The sequence below is a fragment of the Malaya genurostris genome, chromosome 2 (genome assembly GCF_030247185.1).
Source record: "Malaya genurostris strain Urasoe2022 chromosome 2, Malgen_1.1, whole genome shotgun sequence".
Classification (NCBI taxonomy): domain Eukaryota; kingdom Metazoa; phylum Arthropoda; class Insecta; order Diptera; family Culicidae; genus Malaya; species Malaya genurostris.
The window spans coordinates 121,096,999-121,114,067 of NC_080571.1; the positions used below are offsets into that span (position 1 = coordinate 121,096,999).

General features: G+C 35.6%; 2 protein-coding genes across 3 annotated transcripts in view; one reads left to right on the top strand and one right to left on the bottom strand.

Moving 5' to 3' along the window:
• LOC131432212 (neurobeachin-like protein 1) overlaps positions 1 to 17,069 on the top strand; it is a 191,964-nt gene that overhangs the window by 105,082 nt on the left and 69,813 nt on the right. The window lies entirely within an intron of this gene.
• On the bottom strand, positions 5,638 to 6,774 carry LOC131432215 (larval cuticle protein A2B-like). The gene is made up of 3 exons (XM_058598351.1): positions 6,703 to 6,774; positions 6,468 to 6,638; positions 5,638 to 6,405 (listed from the first exon to the last, which is right to left on the bottom strand). The coding sequence occupies exons 1-3, from the start codon at positions 6,712 to 6,714 to the stop codon at positions 6,037 to 6,039; spliced, it is 552 nt and encodes a 183-aa protein (XP_058454334.1). The 5' UTR covers positions 6,715 to 6,774; the 3' UTR covers positions 5,638 to 6,036.

Consider the following 17,069-nt stretch of genomic DNA (forward strand, 5'->3'; position numbering starts at 1 on the left):
AAACTTAATTCAACTAATTTTTGTATAATGCTCTTATGTATTTTGCCCAAAAATGAACTATATTATATTTGATCGAAAATGGTTTTATTGTTTTTCAAAATATTGATGATGATCAATATACTTTTGCATACGCTTGAATCCATTTTCATATTTTTTCCACTCTTCTTGACGAACACCCAAGACATGGTTTTTGAACGCTTCAACAGCTTCTTCAGGAGTGTTGGATCGCTCTTCCCACAGTTTATTCTTCACGAAAGGAAGCAAATAGAAATCGTTAGGTGAATATGAAAATGATAAGAAATTAAAGTGCAACGAAATGAAGAAATTATTTAATCCAATCTGAAAATAACAGCAAGTTTTTGTTTAGAGGCAGCGTATTGTAATGTAATTGGCAATAATTTCTTTTTATTATCTTACATTATTGCCAAGGTTACCATCTTTCCATTTTATTAGAAGAAATTTTAGAAAACATAAAGAAAAAGAAATAACAAATAAAAATAATTACAACAAAAGTATATGTAGATAAACCGTCAATAGCACACAGAATAATGTGTACTGTTTACCATCCTTGATATTCTCTTTCATTTAACATGTACCCACTTGTTAGTATTATCACAAAATTATGATTACGATTCTTTTATTTTAAAGTATACTTTTTGCCTTTCTCATATAGAAATCACTTGAAACATTGACTAGTTACCTAGTAGTGTCCTATACCATTCGATACATTTCATCGAGCTGAGCAATGTCTGTGTATGTATGTATGTATGTATGTATGTATGTATGTATGTATGTATGTATGTATGTATGTATGTATGTATGTATGTATGTATGTATTTATGTATGTATGTATGTATGTATGTATGTATGTATGTATGTATGTATGTATGTATGTGTGTATTGTCATTCATTTTTTTCAGAGATGGCTTGACAGATTCTCACAAACTTAGGCTCAAATTAAATGTTCTATAGTTTCATAGGGTGCTGTTGAATTTCATCCGGATCCGACTTCCGGTTCCGAAACTATAGAGTAAAGTGTGTTTAAAATTTCAAACCTTCATTTAGTGCGACGATTCTCATTAACCTGACATAACTGTGTACAAAATTGAAAAGGTTATGTTAGTTTATACCCAAAGAAAGTTTCTAATTTAATTCAAGCTTGAAAAAACAATTTCTTGACAGAATCTTCTAGTGATATTTTTGAAAATATAAGTAATAGGAGAAAGGCATCATTTCACCACTAGGTGGATAAAAAAAGGTTTTTATGAATGCCACAATAAAATGAAACGATGAATAACTTCTGTTACTGAGATTGTACATTTCATAATTCAAGATTTTAATTCTTAAGATTCGAGTACACTAAATTCACTAAAAATTCCTTAAACTTCTCTAAAAGTTATGAAAATTTTACAAAAAATTATTAAATACGTTGATTTTATACCTACATAAATAATATTATCTCTAAATTACGGAATAATAGCAAAACAAGCTATTATACCAAAATGAAGTACACAGATAAAAATATTTTGTGAATTTGCATTAATTTTCATGCACATATTTGAAGCTTTGAGATCTGATTTTTTGAATTCTACATACGAGGTATGTTCAAAAAGTTCCCGGAATTTTTTAATTGCGCGCGTCTGGAGAGTCCGGTGGTCAAATTTTTTTTATTGTGTTGGTACATATGTCCCTAATGTATGGTGAAATTTTCAGCTGTATTCATTGTTTACATTCTGTATTGTAGCGGCTGGTGTAGACGTGTTTTTTTGAGCTCGGCGATTTTTGTTAGTTTAAACAATGGAAGAATTGAAGAGTCAAAGAATTTGTATTAAATTTTGCGTGAAAAATGAAATAAAGTGTAACCAAGTGTGCGAAATGTTACAGAGAGCCTACGGTGAGTCTGCTATGAAAAAAACAAGTGTTTACGAGTGGTATAAGCGTTTCCAAGATGGCCGCGAAGACGTTGAAGACGACGAACACTCCGGTCGACCCAGCACGTCAATAATCGATGAAAATGTGGGAAAAGTGGAAAAAATGATTATGGATGATCGCCGAATCACTATTAGAGAAGTTGCTGATGAAGTTGGCATATCAGTTGGCTCATGCCATCATATTTTTTCAAATGTTTTGGGCATGAAACGAGTGGCAGCAAAATTCGTTCCAAAACTGCTGAATTTTGATCCAAAAAACAAACGCATTACCATCGCTCAGGAGCTGTTAAACGACGTCAACGACGATTCAACTTTACTTGAAAGGGTCATAACTGGTGATGAAACATGGGTGTACGGTTATGATGTCGAAACAAATACACAATCGTCCACTTTGAAGAGATAAAGGCAGAATCGCTGAGAGTGCTACAGAGCATTACAGAAAGTGACTAACAGGGGTGTTTCGAAGACTGGAAAAAACGCTGGCATAAGTGTATTATATCTAGGGGGGATTACTTTGAAGGGGACCATATAGATGTAGACGAATAAATAAATATTTTTTTAGAAAAATGAGAATTCCGGGTACTTTTTGAACAAACCTCGTAGTTTTATGTCAAAATTTTCAGTATTGTTGGCAATATCTGTTAACAGATCGGCTGAAAAGTTCGAATCGTTTCTATGAGAGGGCGCCACTAGAATTAAATTCATACCATTTTCAGTTAGTACCAACCTTCAAAAGATACGTGTATAAATTTGACAGCTGTCTGATTATTAGTTTGTGAGATATTGCATTTTGAGTGAAGCTACTTTTGTTATTGTGAAAAAAATGGAAAATTAGGAATTTCGTGTGTTGATGAAACACTACTTTTCGATGAAAAAAAGTGCCGCCGATACCAAAAAATGGCTTGATGAGTGTTATCCAGACTCTGCACCGGGCGAAGCAACAATTCGTAAGTGGTTTGCAAAATTTCGTACTGGTCATATGAGCACCGAAGACGATGAACGCAGTGGACGTCCAAAAGAGGCTGTTACCGATGAAAACGTGAAAAAAATCCACAAAATGATTTTCAATGACCGTAAAGTGAAGTTGATCGAGATAGTTGACACCCTAAAGATATCAAAGGAACGTGTTGAACATATTATTCACGAATATTTGGATATGAGAAAGCTTTGTGAGCTGAAACTGAGGCCTATTTTGAGGCAAAGGACAAATCGTACTACAAAAATGGTATCGAAAAGTTGAAAGATCGCTATAATCGCTGTATCGCCTCTGATGGCAATTATGTTGAATAATAAAAACGAATTTTGGCAAAAAAATGTGTGTTTCTATTAAACGATACGAACTTTTCAGCCGAACTGTTATAAACAAAGTATGTTTCGAGACTTAGATTCCACATGGCAAGCCAAACCTATGCAATCAGAAGAACTTTTTTTTGTTTTGATTATAGAGGTTTTAACATTGTGCTCATTCACCTCTAGAAAAGTTTTCTGACCCTATGTGCGGGGTTGGGAATCGAACCCAGGTGGGCAGCGTGAAAGGCATCGACTTACCCATCACTCTGTACCCGTTCCACCATCAGAAGAACTTCCATTTTAAAGTAGGGAAATTAAATCAATCCATCTCAACGAAATCGAAATGAGTTTTATTTCGGAACTTTTGATCACTATTTTCGGTACTTTCGGAATCTAAAAAACCGGGGACTAGTATGGCCGAAGTAAATTTGTTTGATCATCAACTAATAAGATATGTCAATTAGGAGAATTTATTACCCAGTTTCTCCTGATCACTTATGAAATTGAAATTTGTGTACTAATCACCCTCTATTCCCAGAACCGGAAGTCGCATCCGAATAGGAACCCGAGAGTTTTGTATGGGATCATGAGACCTTTTAGTTTAATTCTAGTTTGCAAGCAATTGCATAGCCTTTCTTTATAAAAGGGGTAAAAACGTGTAATGTTTACAATAATGACAGGTAGTCAGGTTTCAGGTTAAATACACAAAGTGAAATAAATACATTAAATGAAATTATAGATTTAAGAAAACTTCGGGTGCACTACAAACATATATTAAAAACCAATTAAATGAGTTTGGATACCTAAAAAGGCTCGATTCTTGTATTCATAAATTGCATAAATTGTAGAAAATTCAGATTGCATAAATATCTGCAATCTATTCGTAGCTCTCCGTAACAAAAACGACCCATTCTAGCTCTCCGTAACAAAAACGACCCATTCTAAAAGCAATTGATAGCTGAGGTCCATGGGATGCTTTGGTGAATCGGAAAGCTTTATATAGGAACAATTGAACAAAAAATTACGATTTAAAAATGTACTTAGGCTTTTTGCCTTTCTCATATAGAAAGGTAAAGTAATAACTGTGAAAACCGACTTTTGAACCGAAGTCCGGAGGACCGAGTGTCATATACCATTCGATTCAGTTCGTCGAGTACGCAAAATGGCTGTGTGTGTATGTGTGAATGTATGTGTGTATGTGTGTATGTGCGTGTGTGTATGTAACGTTTTTTGCACTATCTTTTCTCGGAGATGGCTGAACCGATTTTCACAAACTTAGATTCAAATGAAAGGTCTTGTGGTCCCATACAAAATTCCTGAATATTATTTGAATCCGACTCCCGGTTCCGGAGTTATGGGGTAAAATGTGCAAAAAATTGTTAAAATAAGTGCACTAACTTTTCTCAGAGATGGCTGAACCGATTTTCACAAACTTAGATTCAAATGAAAGGTCCTGTGGTCCAATGCGTAATTCCTGAATTTTATGCGGATCCGACTGCCGGATCCGGAAATATAGGGTAAAGTGGGTTAAAAATTGTATACCATCACTGAAAATGGGGAAAAATCTAAAAAAAAATTCTAAATCTACCTCAAATCTTATCCAAATGATATTTTTATTAGTAGACCAAACCGATTTCGATTATTCTTTTAAGAATCGAAGAAAATTATTTTGAAGAATACCACAGTATTATATATGATAGTATGATTGATATGAGAATGGCATCATTACAGGTTTTTTTCTTAGAATATAGTTATAGAGCAACTCAATGATGTATTAGATTTAGACCAGAAAATGAAAGTTATTGTATTATTGTACGAACATTCTGTAAATGTATTTCAAAGGTGTTTCTTGTCTGTAATGAAAAAAATATAATCAACCAGGGCCGGAGAAAGAGGTGGATATGATGGGTAGTACTACCCACCCGAAATTTCTAAAGTGGGTTATTACTCACATGGAATTTTTGGCGGAAAACAGTGGTAATACTATTAAAATCAATAATAATAAGAATGATTTTTGTAGCTCGGGATAATGAAAAACACTATATGTTATAACATTTCCATTACAATTGAAGAATAGTTCAAAATAGTGCGTCGTCCCTCCGGTACGCAAATTTACCACTTGGGTTTAATACGTTTCACCGGTCCTACAACCAACGAATGGATTTCATGTCAAACTGCCTGTTTCATAAATTGAAATTAGTAAGGATAATTTGAATTAAAAAAAGACACTATAATTTAGTGAAGGTGCAGGTAGTCGAGTCACATGAAAGAAGCAAAAATTCAAAACATGAAAATTTTCCAAAAAATGGGTTTATAATTAATTCGAACGGGATCAAACTCATCGAAGAAATCAATTTCGGAAATTTGCGGATTTTTCGTGGATACTTCTGGGAATATTCAATAGAGCTGCTCTAGATTCTTTTAGAGAAATTTGCGTATATTTTAACATGGTGCGGATGCACCACGTTGCCTAGTTCTAACATAATTTACACTCTGCTTTTGTCACACAGTCAAGGAAAAAGATGCTTCTAAATGCATCTCGTTGCACACTAGTTCAACTAAATTATAATTAAATGGCTTGTATTTACAAACATATACCTTTTGTACACGCGTTTAGTTGAGCTTGCAATAACTAGAAGACTCACGTTTGTAGCTTTGAGAAGGATAGAGTCGCAGAATGAGATAGCAAACAGAAATGAGTTGATAGTGAGAAATGATAAATAAATAGAGTTTACACTAATGACTTTCAAAGAGAATGAAAATTTTGAGGAAAGCTCGGGAAAAATTCCAAAGAATCGGTTATCTAGCATGAAACCTAACCAACGATGGCTTTGCCGTACGCTGGGTATCCCAAATGAGCAGCGGCTGGGTATCCGAGATGAGCAGCGGCTGGATAACCGAGATGAGCAGCTGGATATCCGAGGTGAGCAGCTGGGTATCCTAGAGGAGCGGCAACCTTGGCGACGGCTGGATAAGCCAGAGGAGCAGCGATCTTGGCAACTGGAGCGACTGCCTTGACACCTAGTGGCTCACGGTGAACAACAGCGTTGAATCCATTGACTGGATCAGCAGTGTACTCAACAACACGACGGGTGCCATCAGGTTCAACCAGAGCGTACGATCCAGTGACAACATCTCCCGAGCGGGATTCCTGTTGTTCCTTGTTATCTCCGGTCAGGGCATCCTGGTGTGTTAGGTTCGGTTTAATTAGCCAACTAGTAAGTCATTGCGCTATGTTGTACTTACGGCAATGTGGTAGCTGTAGCTGTACTGTGGGTTTGGATCGTAGTCATCGACAGCCTTGGCAATAACTGGAGCAGCAACCTTGGCAACGGCTGGATAGGCAGCTGGGTATGCAGCTGGATATCCGATAGCAACGGCGTTGGCCATGGCCACGATGGCGGCAAAAACTGCGAACTAAATTCAACCAAAGTTAATTTTTGATCAAAGCAATTAAAGAAGTACGGCTTCGATCACTCACTTTGAATGCCATTATTGTAATCCGTGTGTACTGTTTGTCACAACGCTGTTTTGTTAATGATACTTATTCCGAATAGCAATTCCCTTTTTATACTAAACTAATTCTATAGATTAGGTCTCGCCCACTGTGGCAGAATTTTCCAAACCGGGCGAAGGTGCGAGAGTGAGAAATAATATTTATCATTCTTCTGAAATTGCACACACGCATATTTGAGTGCAGCGGTTACTGAAAACAGCGAAAGTCGAAAAACTGCATTGATCTTTAAAAGCGTGTGCTTGTTTATGCTGTATGAGTTTCTACATAGCTGAGACCAGGCGCTGATCCGTTCATAGTTCAAATCGGTGTGGTTCGACGTGCGTCTTATTCTTACATAAAGATTGATTAAAACGCGGTACTTGGTCTCTGCACCAAATACATATTTTTTCTTGTCCTATGCCACACTGTAATGCAACTCACTTACCTATTCTTATATACTTTTGGTATTTGATCAGAATAAACCTCCATTTACACAGGCTAGCATTTGGCGAGAACCGATAGCCTCTTTATTGAGAGGCAGTTATCACGATGCAACATAAATTGTATGGCATCAACTTTTCAGCAACACCGCCGGGCGGTTCTATTCAACCAGTCCCTATGAGCAAATCAATGGTTTGAGGCTGAAAATCGGATTCGCTGAGCAGACTCAACTGGCATTTCGAGTGAGTGAGTTGGTACACCGCTTCAAGCTGCCCATGCTTTGTTTTAGAATGCAGGGTTGGGTCAGTTCGCGAAGTTCTAGATACGAAGGTCATTGCCGTTGCCAACGTGAGTATTGTGCAAGCAGATTGTACTGAATTCACTTAACACTTCAAATATACACAAACATATCGAAGCTCAAAAGACTCAAGGCTCTGCAATCAGGACTGTGTTTGAAAAGCAAAAAGATAGGATCAGAACAAATTACACAATGTGAATTAACATGTTGCACAAACAAATTCATTGACGCATTTTGCGTCAAATCGCTATCGGAGTTGGTAGCACCCTCTCAGATTTCAATGAAACTTTCTGATAATGTAGACTTTGTCAGAAAAAAAACACTTAGCATACTTTGAATTTCCAGTTTCCGCCATCGTCAAGACTACCTTTTGAAAGGGGTCGAATTTGTTCACCGATTTTTTTCAAATGGATATGATCTAAAAATGACGAATCCTACAAAAAGTGTTGTATGAGTTAATTTTTTGAATGAAAAGCAAATTAGTTTTAGACCTGAAAAAACCAATTCTTAACCTTCAAAGTCGATTTCCACCAAAAAACGTTTTTGATTTGGATGAATTTATTTTTGCGATAGGCAATTATGCTTCCTCTCAATTGTCCATATTTTGTAAGATGGACACTTTGGAGGGAAAAACTGTTTTTTATTTAAACATTTTGCAATCCTAACAGAAATGTTCTTGATGTCTTTTTATCCAGCTTTAAACCGGTTAAAATTAGAATTATATCCTTTTCCTATGCAACCCGAATCGTGAGAAAATTTTGTCTAATTTATACCTTCTCATTGTCTAATTGTTCAATTGTTACTTCCTTTGATTGTTTAGTTCTGAGGTAAAATCAGGGATGAAATATATATAGGTTCGAAAAAAGTATTAATTTTGACTAACTTATGGATTTATTTTTCGTATCGTAATAAATTCTGAACATGCAGACTTTGTCACAAAAAGACATCTGGTATACCTGGTTTTTCCAAAACTGATCTAGATTCTCAAGTAGCAGAAGTGACTTACTTGAGTTTAAGTTTTATTTGTTCATTGGTATTTATGTTGGCTCTGTTCAGAAAGATTTTAAAACATATTAAAACCGGTTGTGCAACTTATTGTCACAATACTACCGAAAAAATCGTTGTACAGGGGCGCGCAAGGAATTTTACACATTTTGTCTCCGATTACACTGGAACCAAACAAGTGAGAGATTTTTTATATTTTTTTGATTTATTGATTAGCATTTCGAGCATCTTGTTCGCGAACGATAAACGAGCTCCATAATCCGCCGATTTCAACTGCTGGGTGATGAAGATCTTATATGGATGAAACGACAAATCCTTGACAATACGATAAAAAGAACGACGATAAATTTGAAGAGCAGCCGCATGTGTACTCCATGATGGAAAACTACTAGACGAAAATAGACCTTCATTCTTCTACTTTCCCATGCCGTGTTTGGTTCTTCCCTCCCTTATTTGGTTCCAGTGTAACCGGAGAACAAAATGTGTCAGGTTCGTTTGCGCAACCCTGTAGAACAACTTTGAGTACATTTAAAACAATTGTGCCCGATCAGTTATGGAAGATTTACAAAAATTTTTGCATCGTGAAACTTATCGGAAAATTTACAAATGGATATCATAATTGTGTCGGACACAATATATGCTGAAATGGCTATAAATCTCTTGTGGAAGAAAACTATTTTGGCTAAATTAATTTCACCACAGGGTAAATAAATGATAAGCTAGATTGAGAATCTGATTTTTATACTGAGTGTGCATAGTTTTGGCTATTTCCTCAATTTTTGTGTCCCTGTGAGCAGTTTTCTTCATTTTTAGAAAAAAATGACATGAAATTCAAAACGTGCATACCTGACAACACTATCACAAAAGTTACAGAAATATAACAATACATACGCAATAGAAAAATCAATCAGTAAACTTGTATCTTACTAAAATAATGAACAGACGATTTACTTACATTCACAATACAAAGCATTTAAAGATAAGTCATATCATTAACTTCACAGTTGTTTTAGCTGAAACTCACATCGATACAGACGCAAAATTTATGTTTACATGTTAGTAGATGTAATATTGAGTCATCACCGAAGAAATTACGGCATACTTGAATTTACGTCAAGCGTAAATTTCATTTTTTCTAAGAGTGTAGTTATGAATTGTATCGTTTGTAGAATTATGTCACCTGTAAAATTAATAATTTCTGTGTATATATTAACCAACAGTTGAACAACTTACCTATACAACTCAAAGACATTAGCTTTTCAGAAATAATACATATAAAGCATATAACAAAATTGCATCCACTAAGATGAATGGAAACGTAAAGCATTTCTTATTGCGAATGTCTCCTTCCTGATTATTCTCATATTCATGCTTTCTGTTATTTAGATTTGTTTTCGTCGATACGGGACTGTAAGTGAATACCGTAGTGGCTAAGTACAGCGAAGCATGCATAGTTTCGTCTAGTCAATTGTGTTTTCAGATGCAGTGTATGCTCTGTAACTTGAAAAGAAGTAGAGTGCGGTATGCTGGAATAGACTACTTTCATGTAAAAAAAGTCTGGAGAATCGATTCCAAGAACCCACACATACGAAACGTTTTGGTGGCTATTTTACCCCAATTTCTCCATTTCATGAGATCCTTACTGTAAATCGTCCTTAAATCTTAGTAAAACTTCTTGCAAGTTTGCTAAATCTAGCTTTTCTTATGTAAAAAAATATGGAGAATCGAATGGAAGAACCTGCACTGGCCGCACGAAACGTTCTGGTAACTATTTTACTCCATTTCATGATATCTTATTGTAAATCATCCTTAAATCTCGGTAAAACTTATTGGAAGTTTACGAAATCTATCTTATCTTATGTAAAAAGTCTGTAGAATCGAATGCCAGAACTTATACTGGCCGCACGAAACGTTTTGGTGGCTATTTTACCCCAATTCCTCCAATATGTGAAATTTTCATCTAAATCACCATTAAGTCTTAAGCTAACCATGTTGAAAGCATACGAAAACTATCTTATATTATGTAAAAAAGTCTAGCGAATCGAATGGAAGAACCTACACTTGTCGCACGGAACGTTAGGGTGACTATTTTACCCCAATACCTCTATTTCATGATATCTAAATCGTCCTTAAATCTCGGTAAAATTTATTGGAAGTTTACTAAATCTAGCTTATATTATGTAAAAAAGTCTGAAGAATCGAATGGAAGAACCTACACTGGCCGCACGAAACGTTCTGGCGACTATTTTACCCCATTTCTCCATTTCATGATATCTTATTGTAAATCGTCCTTAAATTTCGGTAAAATCTCGGTAAAATAGGCGGCCAGTGTAGGTTCTTCCATTCGATTTTACAGACTTTTTTACATAAGATACGCTGGATTTAGTAAACTTCCAATAAGTTTTACCGAGATTTAAGTACGATTTACAATAAGATATCATGAAATGGAGAAATGGGATAAAATAGTTACCAGAACGTTTCGTACGGCCAGTGCAGGTTCTTCCATTCGGTTCTACAGACTTTTTTACATAAGATAAGCTAGATTTAGCAAACTTGCAAGAAGTTTTTCCAAGATTTAAGGACGATTTACAGTAAGGATCTCATGAAATGGAGGAATTGGGGTAAAATAGCCACCAAAACGTTTCGTGCTGCCATTGTGGGTTCTTTCAATCGGTTTTCCAGACTTTTTTACATGAAAGTAGGCTATTCCAGCATACCGCACTCTACTTCTTTTCAACTTACAGAGCGAATGTTATAGGAAACCCCAAAACTGCTGTATATTTGGGGTAAAACGAGCAGGATTGCGATTCGTGCGGCCATTGTAAACCATTCCATTGAATTCCTTGGACATTTTTACATAAGAAACGCTTTAGTTTGATAACCTATCTCAATTAGTTCATGAGTTACAAAATTCTTTGCGGGTTTTCATAGACTTTTTCCCACTGTGCAATGTATGCGGGTAGACTTACAGTAGATCCGAATTTGATTATCAGATAGCTTTCATATAACTGCTGTTAAAAAGGCCAAAATAGGTTTTGAGGACCCGGCACCTTCCAGCAAGAACATTCGGCCATATAATAAAGAATTTCGCTGTACCAGCTTAAACCCGCCTGATGGTTTGTTTGTTAGAAGGATGCGTCTTACTCATTTCAGACCTTCAGGGAGAAACACAAAGCTTCCCCTACGTGACTCAGGTTGGCAATCCACTCCATCATCCAGTCATTCCCTTGTAAGATATCCTGATGCACTTCCTGCCCCTCCCCATTGGCGATATAATTGAGCATAGTACAATATAATTTACTGTAATATAATACAATAAAATATAATATACTACAATACAATATAATATAATGTAATATAATATAAGACGATAATATATGAAATAATATGATATTATACAATATATAACAGTTAATGTCGTAGTGTAAGTTATGCTCTTCTTTCGTCGCAGTACTGCAGGAAATATATTCCTCTTTTAATAATAGTAATTATAATAATTACATATAATATAATGTAACACAATTCAATTTTAGGATGGGCTTTAACTTATATGCAATTTCGCACCCTCTCATTCTGCTACTAACGCAGAAGGCGATAGCACCCAGTCGACGCCGATCTATTGACCAAATGTCATCATAGACACACGGGGAGGCATGAGATAGGAACTTGTGAGGACTTAGTTATCTCACCATTTGACGACCATAAAGATTCAATACCGTTTTTTCGGTAGGAACTAAAGCATCAGAATTTCAATTTCTCAGCTAATCTCTTGAATAGTCATAAATAACATTTCAAGCTTAGATGAACTAGTCCTTAATGTCTGACTGAAGTTCTAAATCTTTACTATCACACAACTAATGTACTGCTACCCAGCAACACTCGTCATTCTGGGCGACGCGCCGGAAACTTGTCATACTCAATCATAATTCATATGATTCCACACAAAATTCCGTCTGCCAACGAAGTGTTAAATGTAATGCGTGGGGCTTTTCCGCTACTATGATGAAAAAGATGATGAAGAGGTTGCTTTCCATTGTTGCGGTTCTTCTTCCCCATCTTCAAATAATGATTCATCTGAGACCTCGTATTCCATACTTTATAGTACCAATGGAGCGAGATGGAAATATTGTTACTTATATTTAAATTAACAATGTATTCCAAACGAAAGAACAGTTTTGCTGTCTGAGATATCTCCGGTGCCTGCGATTGCAAAATTTTGTGCGAAACAGTGGAACTGACCTACGCCAAACCTATATATCGGTTATGTAATAAAGCGGTACAAGGCGGCAAAATAAGGCACAGGCAAAATCATTTCCATTCGCTGCTCGTATACTTAGTTTGTGCGCATACCGTTCTTTAGCTCGGCTCGGATCAAAGTCGGATTTGCCCTCCCGGTCGATTCAATGTTAACGGATGAAAGTTGTAGCGCACTAGGGCTGGGCTGCACTGACTGCAACATGTGATCCAGTTTAACCTCTAAGAGCACGTGATGTCTGCAGCTGATAGAAACATGCAGTGTGCCTTATACCTGCTGACGAGCGACAGCGCATGCCAGACTACATGGATAACTGTGAATGGCATAGCATGTGGACGCAATTCGCCGTTCGCAATTCTCAACTCAGTTGAGGTTGGGTCCTTATCGGCTCATAACATGATTTCTTGAATAGTAACTATTGCAAGTTTGCAATAAAATCAAAAATAATGCATCATTTTAGAATCCGATTTCGGTGTTATTGTGGCTTGCAAATCAAATGCAGAGATGTTTAGTACGATGATAAATTTTGTGCATAATAGTAATTAAAACTTAACGATATAGAACTGCCCAGTTAAGTGTTCGCCACCTAAAATACGAATTGTTTTCCGAAACTCATAAAACTCAGGATAGCCGGCTATCGGAAGGTTCGCTATCAACTCATACATTTAATGCATTGTGTTCTGTCTATTTTTCATAATACTGACCAGATATCAATCGATAATCAACAATCGAACATCAACGCTTTACGCGATACGAAGTATTGTCGATATTTACTCTCTAACCAAAATAATAAAATACCATATGGATCCTCCTCGCAGTCTAAACTATATTTACATAGTCTTTGTTAAGCACGGTCGCAAGAAATATCTACACGGTTATAAACTTCTCGCGCGCGTCTTAAACTTATCGTTTACCTCGAATAAAAATAGATCCATTGATCAAACGTTCCCCGAATAATCGACGGAGTTTAGTCTAGCCCGAATTTTAGTAAGGAGAAATATAATAAGAAAAATATTAAATATCTCTAAGGAACGATCTCACCAGTATCCAGTTTCTGCTATTCGCATTTCTATAAACGAAGCGAGATGACACACCACTACTAAAAAAATAAAACAAAATAAACACTTAGCATATTTAGTGTGATGGAATGTTTAGCCCAAATGATTTAATTATTGTTTTAGGCGTCATGCACAAATTACGTCAAAAATTCGATTTTTTCAGATTGGTACCAGCATCCGACGGATTCGCTCTAATAAAGAACTGATATTGATTTAGAGTAGTTGACCGGACCGATTTTAGTAAACTTGTATTAAAACCTATATTAAATTGGGTAGAATAATTACTACTACTGAAATTTATTGAAATCCGACTACGGTAATCTGTAATCTGGATTCGAGTAATCGGTAGCCATTATCAGTAAACGGCCAAACAAACCAATTCCGGCTATCCTGGTTCCCGGTTTCCGATTCCAGAAGCACCGGAAACAGTGGTCATATATTCCCAAATAGGTCTCACTAACTTCCTCAGCGATGATTTGATCGATTTTCACTAGCTTAAGTTACAATGAAAGGTCTTGTGGTCCTTTTTGAAATTCCTCATTTTCATCCGGATCCGTTTTCCGTTTCCGGAATGATAGGGTAAAGTGTGTTAAAAATGGTTTATTGTCACTTAAGCGTCGAATAAAAAAAGACAAAAATCAAAATTTTCTAAACTGTCATAAAAACTACTCCAATCGGTAGTCATTATCAGTAGACGGCCAAACAAATATGAGTTAAAATTAAATTATTAAGATTTAAATTAGGTGTTCAGCCACAAGTGGTGACTTTTCAGCCCTATTATATATAGGATTTAGTTAATACCATGAGGACATCTTTTGCTTCCGCAATTCTGAGATTTTTGTGTAGGGAAAATTCTAAACCTACTTGTATTGTGTAATGGGGAAAAAGGAACTTATATACTAACTTACTGACTAATACAGAGAGCGAATCGATTCAATTGAAGATTGCATCGATTTATGTCGGAATTAGTTGATAATATTATGTTACATTACATCTAATGGTTCTATATTCGTGAGTCTGTGTAACTCAGTTGTACTAAACCAGGGAGGACGCTTCAAAATCATTTTCAGAATTTTATTCTGAATCATTTGAAGCGTTTTCTTCCTGGTGGAACAACAACTTGACCAAATTGGTACTGCATAAAGCATGGCTGAAAATTTGTTTATAAATTAACAACTTGTTTTTTAGACAGAGCTTAGAATTTCTGTTTATAAGAGGATATAAACATTTAATATATTTATTACACTTTGCCTGGATTCCTTCAATGTGATGTTTGAAAGTGAGTTTTTTGTCATACGTTAAACCTAAGTATTTAGCTTGATCAGACCATGTCAATTCCAAGCCATTCAATTTGAGAATGTGATTATTGTTTGGTTTAAGAAAAGAAGCTTATGAGGAAAGATAATTAATTGCGTTTTTGCTGCATTTGGTTTAATTTTCCATTTTGACAGATAATCACTGAAAATATTTAAACTTCTTTGTAGGCGACTGCAGATCACTCCTAGATTTCTACCTGTGGCTAACAGACTTGTGTCGTCACAGAATAGCGATTTCTGACAACCTACGGGTAGATTTGGAAGATCAGAAGTGAAAATATTATACAAGATTGGAGCTACGCTCGAACCCTGTGGAACACCGGCTCGTACGGGTAGCAATTCAGATTTACAATTCTGATAACTAACCTGAAGAGTAGGATCAGTTAAATAATTTTGAATCATTTTGATCAAATAAATAGGAAACTGGAAATCAGACATTTTTGCTATTAAACCTTTGTGCCAAACACTGTCGAATGCTTTTTCTATGTCTAGAAGAGCAACTCCAGTTGATAACCCAGAAGATTTATTTGCTTTTATCATGTTCGTGACTCTTACAAGTTGATGAGTAGTTGAATGTTCATAACGAAATCCAAACTGCTCTGGTAAAAAAATTGAATTCTCATTTATATGAGACATCATTCTCAACAAGATAATTTTTTCAAAAAGTTTACTGATAGAAGAAAGTAAGCTAATTGGTCGATAACTTGATGTTTCTGCTGGGTTTTTATCAGGTTTGAGGATAGGAATTACTTCAGCGTTTTTCTATCTTTTTGGGAAGTAAGCTAATGAAAAACACTTGTTGAAAATTTTAACCAAGAGTCTCAAGGCAACATCGGGATGATTTTTAGCAAGAACATGAAAAAATCCATCATTACCAGGAGCCTTCATGTTTTCAAGTTTCCTAATAATTGATTTAATTTCATCAAAATTCGTCTCAATAATGTCATCGTGTGATAACACTTGGGTTGAAATATGATCATATTTCATAGTTCATTTTCAATAGGACTCAGATTGTTCAAATTAAAATTATGGACACTCTCGAATTGCTGAGCATGTTTTTGAGCTTTTTCGCCATTTGTAAGAAGTATTTAATTTCCTTCCTTGAGAGCAGGAATTGGTTTCTGAGGTTTCTTAAGAACCTTAGAGAATTTCCAGAAAGGTTTAGAATATGGTTTAATTTGTTCAACTTCTTTAGCGAAATTTTCATTTCGCAAAAGAGTAAAACTATGTTTAATTTCTTTTTGTAATTTTTAACTAAGTTTTTCATAGCAGGATTACGAGAACGTTGATATTGTCGTCGACGAACATTCTTCAACCGAAAGAGCAGTTGAAGATTGTTATCGATGTTAGGAGAATTTAATTAAGTTTGAGCTTTGGGAACTGAAAGATTTCTAGCTTCGATAATATAATGATTCAAATTATCAATTGCTGTGTCGATGTCCGCAGAATTTTCTAAAATAGTTTCATGATCCACATGATTTTCAATGAGAGATCTGTAATCCAACCAATTAGCTCTATGATAGTTGAATATAGAACTAATTGGATTAATTAAAGCTTCGTTGGAAAGTCTGAATGTTACAGGAAGATGATCTGAGTCAAAGTCAGCATGTGTAATCGGTTCACTACAAATGTTACTTTGATTTGTTAGAACCAGATCAATTGTAAACGGATTTTTCACGGAAGAGAAACAAGTCGGATTACTGGGATGAAGAACTGTGAAGTAACCAGCTGAGAGTTGATTATGAAGTAATTTACCATTACTGTTATTTTGCCTACAATTCCACTGGACATGCTTAGCATTTAAGTACCCTATTACGAAAAATTTCGGTCGATATCTTGTGAGTTTTTGCAAATCGCCTTTAAATAAATTTAATTGTTCGCCAGTGCATTGGAATGGCAAATATGCTCCAGCGATGAAATAAATACCATGAATGGTTTCAACTTCGATTCCCAAGCATTCAATAACTTTAGTATTGTAA